General features: G+C 43.5%; 1 protein-coding gene across 3 annotated transcripts in view; it reads left to right on the top strand.

Annotated features, from left to right (window-relative positions):
- The first annotated feature begins 335 nt into the window (after nucleotides 1-335).
- TOM1L2 (target of myb1 like 2 membrane trafficking protein) overlaps nucleotides 336-7,765 on the top strand; it is a 54,387-nt gene continuing 46,957 nt past the window's right edge. For all 3 annotated transcript variants that reach the window (XM_080981094.1, XM_080981093.1, XM_080981092.1), the window contains exon 1: nucleotides 336-480. In XM_080981094.1, the coding sequence (XP_080837220.1) occupies nucleotides 429-480 (52 nt within the window). In that variant the 5' untranslated portion in view covers nucleotides 336-428. The remainder of the gene's footprint in view (nucleotides 481-7,765) is intronic.

Here is a 7,765-nt window from a genome sequence, read left to right as displayed (position 1 = left end):
CCGAGCCTTCGGCGAAGGTTATCCAATAAGCCGCAAGGTTTATTATTATTTTTTTGTTGAGAAGGCTTTGTCCAATAGGCTGTCTCCGGAGGCGGGATTTATCCCTCCCCTCGCTCCCACCCCTCGCCCTTTCCCTCCTCCTGCTTCCCCGACGCCCGACAGCATCGAGGCCGGGCAGCCTGGCCTGACAAGTGATTGGCGTTCGCGCTCGCTAATGAGCGCTCGGCCTTCGGGATCGGAGCTCGGCCGACGACACGGCGGGGCGGGCTCTGCTGTGGGGAAGCGGAGGTTCTGCTTGGCCGGCGAGGCTTGTCAGTCACGAGCCGGAGGCGGGGCTGAGGAGGTTTGGGCGGGGGGGGGGATGAGGAGAGGAGGCTCCGAGAGGTGGAGCGGGCGGGGAGGCCGGTCGGGTTTGTTGTCATCCCAAGATGGAGTTTCTGTTGGGCAACCCTTTCAGCACCCCGGTGGGGCAGAGCCTCGGTAAGAGAGGGGGCGGCCGAGGGGAGCGGGGCAGGGGGGCAGGCCTGAGGCGACGGGGGAGGGGGAGACGGGGGGGGGAGGGAGAAGCCGCAAAGGCCCCTGTCAGCGGGCCAGGGGGGAATTTGGGCAGACGCAGCTTCTCCCTCCTGGGATGGCAGGATAACTGCACCTGAAGATGCACCTGAACCGGCTTCACGGCCCTCCCCGTCCTGGCCCCCTCTTGACCCACGAAGGGAGCCCCAGGCCTGCTTGGCGTCACTGGCCAACCGTGAACCAGGGATGGAGCTGGGAGGTGAAAGTCTTTCCTCTCCAGCGTCCTTGTATATATTTTATTTTAATTGCTGCCCTTGGTGAATCATTGCCTATGCTCTCCTTCCCAGCCTGTCAGTCTGCTAAGTTTGTCCCTGATGGCTGTCTCTCCCCCATAAATATTATTATTTATTTAGCCATGTCATATGCCTCAACTTTAGCCTTTGCGGAGGGTAATTGTAATATTGGTGATTTTTTAAATAAAATTAAGCAGTCTCTCTTTTTTGCTGCAGCAGCTCAAAAGTGACATGCAATATTTTAAGCAAAAAATAATAATACATACATTTTAATGCATACTAGGAGCCTTGTAAGTCACTCTGTGATGACAGCGTGTCCTAAAAGGTGCCTTAAGGACCATTGAATGAGCAGATCAAACTATCTGTCATCCCTGCTTCTTTTCCTCCTGGTAAAGCATTGGCCCCGTTTTGACCTTTTGACTGTGGATTTGAGATGAATAGATTGATATCGTTAGAACTACAATATATGGGTTGCTGTGTGGGTTCTAATGAATATAGGCCAGGCCATACTGTATCCTCTAGCTGTCCCTATTTTCTGGCCTGTGTATCATCACTGTGCTTATTTTCTCCCTGTGTTTGCATTTTGAGGATGCCTTGCCAAAATGTTATTAGCCTGAGGTTGTTAGTTTTGTTTGAAATATTTATATGCCATCTTTTAGGCCAAGTATCCTTTCAACGCAGCTTCTGTACGGTATTTAAATAATAAATAACAGCAGTATGCCTCTTAGGAAATCATCATGCGATCCCAAAAAATGAAACTGTAAAACTACCCGCCACAGCAGACCTAATCATATCAACAGAGTACTATTGAAAACTAAGACTTAAACATCTTGTAGCTAGTTAAAACCCTAATTGTCTGGAGTTGTCACTAATTATGTTTTATTTGTTATTTACATGGTTCTCTCCTTCCACATCTTATTCTCACAACAATCCTGTGAGGTAGGTTAAGCTGAGAGAGAGTGACTGACTGACTCAAGGTCACCCAGTGAGCTTCATGGCTCATTGGGGATTTGAGCCCTGATTTCCTGGTTCAACACTAACTATGCTGCCACACTGACTCTCTATTATTCATGATCCAGCCCTCTTCCCTGGTCTATTAAAGATGATGGGAAGATGCATCTTGTCCTCATGAACATAAATTTATGTGTGTGTACAGTAAAGTGTGCCTTACTGTGCACAACCTGTCATTGCATACCTTGAAACCGCTGACATTTGTTTGAACTGTTGATAACAGGTTACAGGAGGACCTTTGTTTTTCTAGTATATCTGCTTTTCTAGTATATCGGCAACTTACAGAGCAAACACACCCGATCCTTAAAGAGAAAACACACCCAATTCAGGCAGCAAATGTTTGGGGTTGGAAGAGTGGCAGTGAGGTTGGGAGGTTAGAGCTGTGTGTACAAGGAATCCTGCCCTGTATACAGTAGTACCTTGGATTACAGACGCTTCAGGTTACAGACTCCGCTAACCTAGAAATAGTACCTTGGGTTAAGAACTTTGCTTCAGGATGAGAACAGAAATTGCGCAGCAGCAGTGCAGAGGCAGCGGGAGGCCCCATTAGCTAAAGTGGTACCTCAGGTTAAGAACAGTTTCAGGTTAAGAACAGACCTCCAGAACGAATTAAGTTCTTAACCCGAGGTACCACTGTATATATTTTTGTATTTTTATTAGCCATTTACATGACCAAACATACAGCAAACTTTAAGAAGCTATTCTGTAAAACCCAATTAGGATCTCAGTTAAAGGTTGCATTAAACACAAAGTTCTTCATTGCTTGCATAAATGGTTATACACATGGGGCAAGGCACAAGTCAATGGGAGTTCCATAGGGTTTGTTTTTTTAACAACTCCTTTAAAGCAAGCCTACTGCTCTCCATTTTGCTAAAAGGCACTGTTCTGTCACCAGCATTAAAGTAAGATTCAATTGCCAGTCCGAGTGGTTTCTGTATGCAGAACTAGGACAGGGGAACCACCTCATCCTTTGCCTCAGGCAGTTAAAAACCTTAAGCTGGGATGTTATGTTCAAGGCCCTATTTTTAGCTGTGAATTGTTGGAAGATATTGGGGAGCAAAAGAGGAACTGAGGAAGCCTAGGGTGCTCTGAGGTGGGGTGAGTCAAAGAATGAAACTGGGAGGAAAGGTGGGTTAGAGTCAGATAGGTCAACCTGACATGGAGGAATCTCAGGTGCGTGTGTGTGTGTGTAGTTTTTATCACCTAATCAAATAAGATCTCTTAGGAAGTACACCAAAAAGGATGTCTAAAATGATCAGAGAAGTTAAGAATGACTTCCTGACTGAGACACACTTGAGGAGAGGCTGAGGTTTTCTTGGCTTTGAAAAGCAATGACTAAGTGAAAGTATAGAACTATGATTGCAATAAAGAAGCCTTGTTTCAAAACACAAGAACCTGACTGGTGACATTGATTTGCAATATGTGGTTGATTTTTTTTTTTTTTTAAAGGGAAGCATTGTTTTCATAATGCAGACTTTTACCTTACAGAACTGGTTACCATAGGATGGGTAGTGGTGGTTTGAAGTTGACAATTTAAAGATGACTTTAAAGAACCAAAGACTTTAGCAAATGGTGGATAATATTGCCTGCCAGTGGCTTTTACCCGTCGTAGAACCTCCATGTTCAGACTGATCCCTCATCATCCTTGAACCATCCTATTGGACTGGGGGTGTGAGAGAGGACTGTTTGACTCTCATAACCAAGGGGGGGAAATGTGGTGGAGGAAGTTGGGAGACAAGAGCAGGTCTGAGGAATATACAAACAGAGGAAGCCACCTTACAGCAAGTCAGACCACCAGCCTATTTAGCTCAGTGACTACTGTGCCTTTCCAGGGTTTCATCAGAGACATTCTTAGCCCTTCCTGGAGATACCAGTGGCTGAATCGGAGATATTCTGTGTTCAAAGCAGATGATATGGCTCAAGGAAAGTGAACACGATTGGGCTTCACCAACAGCATCCAGGTGGGCCCAGAGATGAGGCCTGAGTCTTGTGGCAACTGCTCCCCTCCGTACCATGAGAGTAAGATACTGGTCACTTTTGTGTTCTGGTTGTAATGGCAATGCTTGGCCTAAAGCATTATTGTGCAATAATGTGATTATTGGGGGCCCTGTTCCTGCACTGTGCCTCTTCTCTGACTGCTAGGTTTTGTTGTGGGGAGCTGATTGTCCATGGGGCAATGTAGCCCCCTCAGTTGCTTGGAAAACAAATAGCAGATACTATCCCATACGTGACAGCCGAATAAAGGAACAGTCATTTTGTCATTGGGGTCCAAATAGTCTTAGACTCGCCTCTGGTAAACTGCTACACTTTGTTTTGTGGGAAATTGCTGTCCAGCGGGGGCAAGGACTTAAGTGAGCATGCTGTTCAGTGTCAGGAATTTCAGTTTCCATCCTGGCTCTGGTGCTGACCTTTCCTGTGACCTTGAAGAAGGAGCTCTGAGCATCCATCTATTTAAACTGAGACGTTCCCATGGCTTTGAGGAGTTTTTGTTACAGTACAAGTACTGTTAAAAGTCGTGGGGTGTTCTGTGCTCAGTTGAAAGTCCCAAGGCCAGATTGGGGAAAACTGAAAATCTCAGCTCAGTGCTAAGCCTAGATAAAAGTTGAGAAGTAGTTCTCTAGGCAGCATTTTTTCTTCTTCTTCTTCAAACTTTCTGTCTTCAGGAAACACTTTCCACATCTATTATCTTCCAAGGACTCCCTGGGCATGTTCTTGGGTACATTCTCTTTTCAGTGGGCAGACTTGATGGTTCTCTCCGTTAACCTATGGGAGCACACCCAACAGTTTCTTGCAGCTGCTTGCTGTCGATAATGCAATAGAGTAGAATTTTGCAATTGTGGTTGTGTAAGTCATCTTCCAGAGAACCTTGTGTGCCCTTAATGTTTTTGCCCTTGAGATTTCAAGGAACCCCAGAGTTCCTGGGAACTTAGATTGAAAACCACTGCTATGTGGTGGTGGTTGATAATTCCTATTTCATTAGTAAGCAGCAATTCCAACCAAATCACCAGGCTGTGTTTTTTAAATGCTTCATATGGTATTCAACTCATTTTTACTCAGAGTAGTCCTGCTGACATTAACAGACCTAACTGCTCTTTAATTTTGATAGCTCTCCTCTGAGTAAAAATGAGTTGAATGCCACTCTTATTTCTGTTTCAGTTTTGCACATATTCATCAAACAAAAGCAGTAAGAAAAACAGAGCATACATTCTGTTTTGTATCCTAAGAATAAATTGTTCATCAGTCCAATAGCATGACATAAATAAAGGATTGTCCGATTTGTTATATCTTTTCCAAGATATGTTGGTAAAAGATTGTTCAGCCCAAAATATTTTTCCAAGGAAGTGTGTGTATGGTGGGTGGACTCCAGACATGCCTTTTCTTTGTAGGAGATGAAGCAAAATCATTGTTTTGTATTGTTCAGATAATAAACTTGTGCCTGTAAATGTTTTGTTGTTGTTGTTGTTGTTGAATAAAATGTTCAGTTCTTCTTGATGGTCCAGTTACTTATTGCTATTATTATAGACCTAAATACAAAGTGTTGTGCTCATTCATTCATCCATCCACCCATTCAATATTTCCAAGTTTATCTTTATTTCTGCATTGGTTGTATATTAATTCAATGAAGCCATTGTCCTTGTTTATCAAATTGTTAAAATTTGTCCCAGTGGTGGAAATACAGGTGGTTCAAGGAAGGGGGTAGTGGGAGACATCATTGCTAGGTTCTGTTCCTCCAGCTTACCCCCAGCACGAAAGACCAAGGAAGACATGGTTCTGTATTTTTTAACAATACCCAAGTACCAAAGAGCAGTTTCGTTGACCCGTTCTGTTGCCAAGTGCATCCAATGAAGATGAATTTGAACCTGTTCAGGCTCAACCCTCGAATCGCTATGTCTTGCAACTTGGGTGGGGCAAAATGCTTGATCCTACTGTTGCTAAGACTTTAAATGTTTTATATATTAACTATACTCCACCTTTTTTTGCTCCCCATTTGCTGCAAGCAGCCAGTGGGTGCCCCTTATATTTATTATGAGACATTTTGATAGTGAGGTTTCGAGTGAGTTGTACATAATAAATTGGATATTTGTTTCCAGTGGCAAAGATGCTAATGGCCTCAAAGAGAAGGGATTGTATGTTAAAAAATTCGGCCTAATTCTGGGGCTGCGTGATGACAGTTAAGCAGGCGGCTCCTTAGAAGAAGCAAAGTTGCCGCCTGTTTTATAATTGCCAATGGTGTTTTTCTGGAGCAAAACCTCAGCTGAAGTCTGTCTGGCTTCACAGTGCTTTGCTTGTCTGATGTTTCCATGGTTCTTCCTGCCTGAGTGTGTGAGGCACAATTATTTGGCTGTTGCATTCATTGGTGGCTCTTTTGATGCTGCGAAACACAGAGAATAGTTTCATTTGAGCATATTTCCTTGGTCTCAGCTTTGGTCTCTGCAGTCAAACTCCTGTGGCCTCCCATAATTTGAAAAATATATATTCAGGGCTGCAAATGCACCAGCATTGTAGTTTCTCTGCCAGGAAATAGCACTGGTTCACAGGAAAATTTAATTGGATGTATCAACGACTTTAGTTAAAAGTGAGGCCTGCAAAACCCTTTTAGAGAAGTGTTTAGGAAGAGCTGAGACATATGACACTCATTTATTTTTGTTTCTGAAATGCCTTCCCACTCACAGGTTTTTGCAGTGTCTAGCAGAAAGCAATAAAAAATTCTATGAGGATCAGTTAACAATTAAAATACTTAATAGAAAATCACTTAACACAACAGCCTCTGGCAAGTTCACATCAGTGATGACAAAATTCTGCTCTTGCAAGATTTTTGAACAAAAGAGATCTGATAAAATTCCTGAAAAAGAGGGAGTTGGCCAGCTGGGCCTCATTGGTGTGGGGTCACAATGATGATACCACCACTGAGAAATCCCTCTCCTTGGTAACTGTTTGCTGGGATTTAGCTGGTAAGAGCAGTCATAAGTCGTCCTCAGCAGCTCTTAAAATATGTGGGGTTACGTTAAGGCAAAGATTCTTCTTCAGCTGTTCTGGAAATAAAGGAAGGTTGTGGAACCTGCCCTTCCAGATGTAAAGGGACTCCAAATCCCATCAGCTCTAGCCAGGATGGCCGCTGGTCAGGGATATTACATCAGAAGTAGAACAGGTGGATGGATGTACCTTGCCCAAAACAGCCTGATGGGCCCGATGGTGGTGTGAATTAGGCCTATGGGCCAGAGGTTCCTCACCCCATGTTACATTAATATCCTGTCACTCCCAATGGTAGAGCTACCACAGTGAAATAATCATTGGAGAGCTTTTTATATTTCCGATCGGGAAGCTGGAATTTTCATTGTTGCTGTATGATTTACAGAACTAGGGTTGCCTAATCTTCTACACGGAGATTAGCTTGCATTTCTGCAGTGAATAAGGCAATGTTTTTCTGTTGTAAAGCACTTAAGTGACATTACGTTTGGGACACGATTTATGCTCAAAACTTGGCTTCCTAATATTCTTGTTGGCTGCTATTATAAGCGTACCCAAAATGTTCCCTGATCTTAAAGTGCTTTAAGTTGTTTAAGCTTTTTTCAGATCAGCTTTCAGTTCGTGATAATGGATTATGCTACAGAGGAAATCCTCGTGAATTGCAAATTAAATCTTTGTCAAATAATGGATTGGGTGGCTTTGGGGTGCATACATTTGAAAGGAAGCTGGCTGCTCAGTATTGTGTATGTTGTATCTCCAGTTAATACGATGTGTTTAAAGCTGGAATTAATTTGTAAAACTGATTGTGTTCTTTGGATTTTTCAGGCCACATAGTTGAGTAAGGTGGATGTTTTAGTTGTGGTGTGTGTGTGTGTGTGTATGTGTAATACCTACCCATCCTCTTAAAATTTGAGGACTGTCAACAGATTCCAGCCAAGCAGCGCCCATATTTGAATTAGTTTATTTCTATCAAAGTAAGT

This window comes from Podarcis pityusensis, assembly GCF_964106645.2.
Source record: "Podarcis pityusensis genome assembly, chromosome: 14".
NCBI lineage: Eukaryota > Metazoa > Chordata > Lepidosauria > Squamata > Lacertidae > Podarcis > Podarcis pityusensis.
This window is presented reverse-complemented; position numbering and strand designations above follow the sequence as displayed.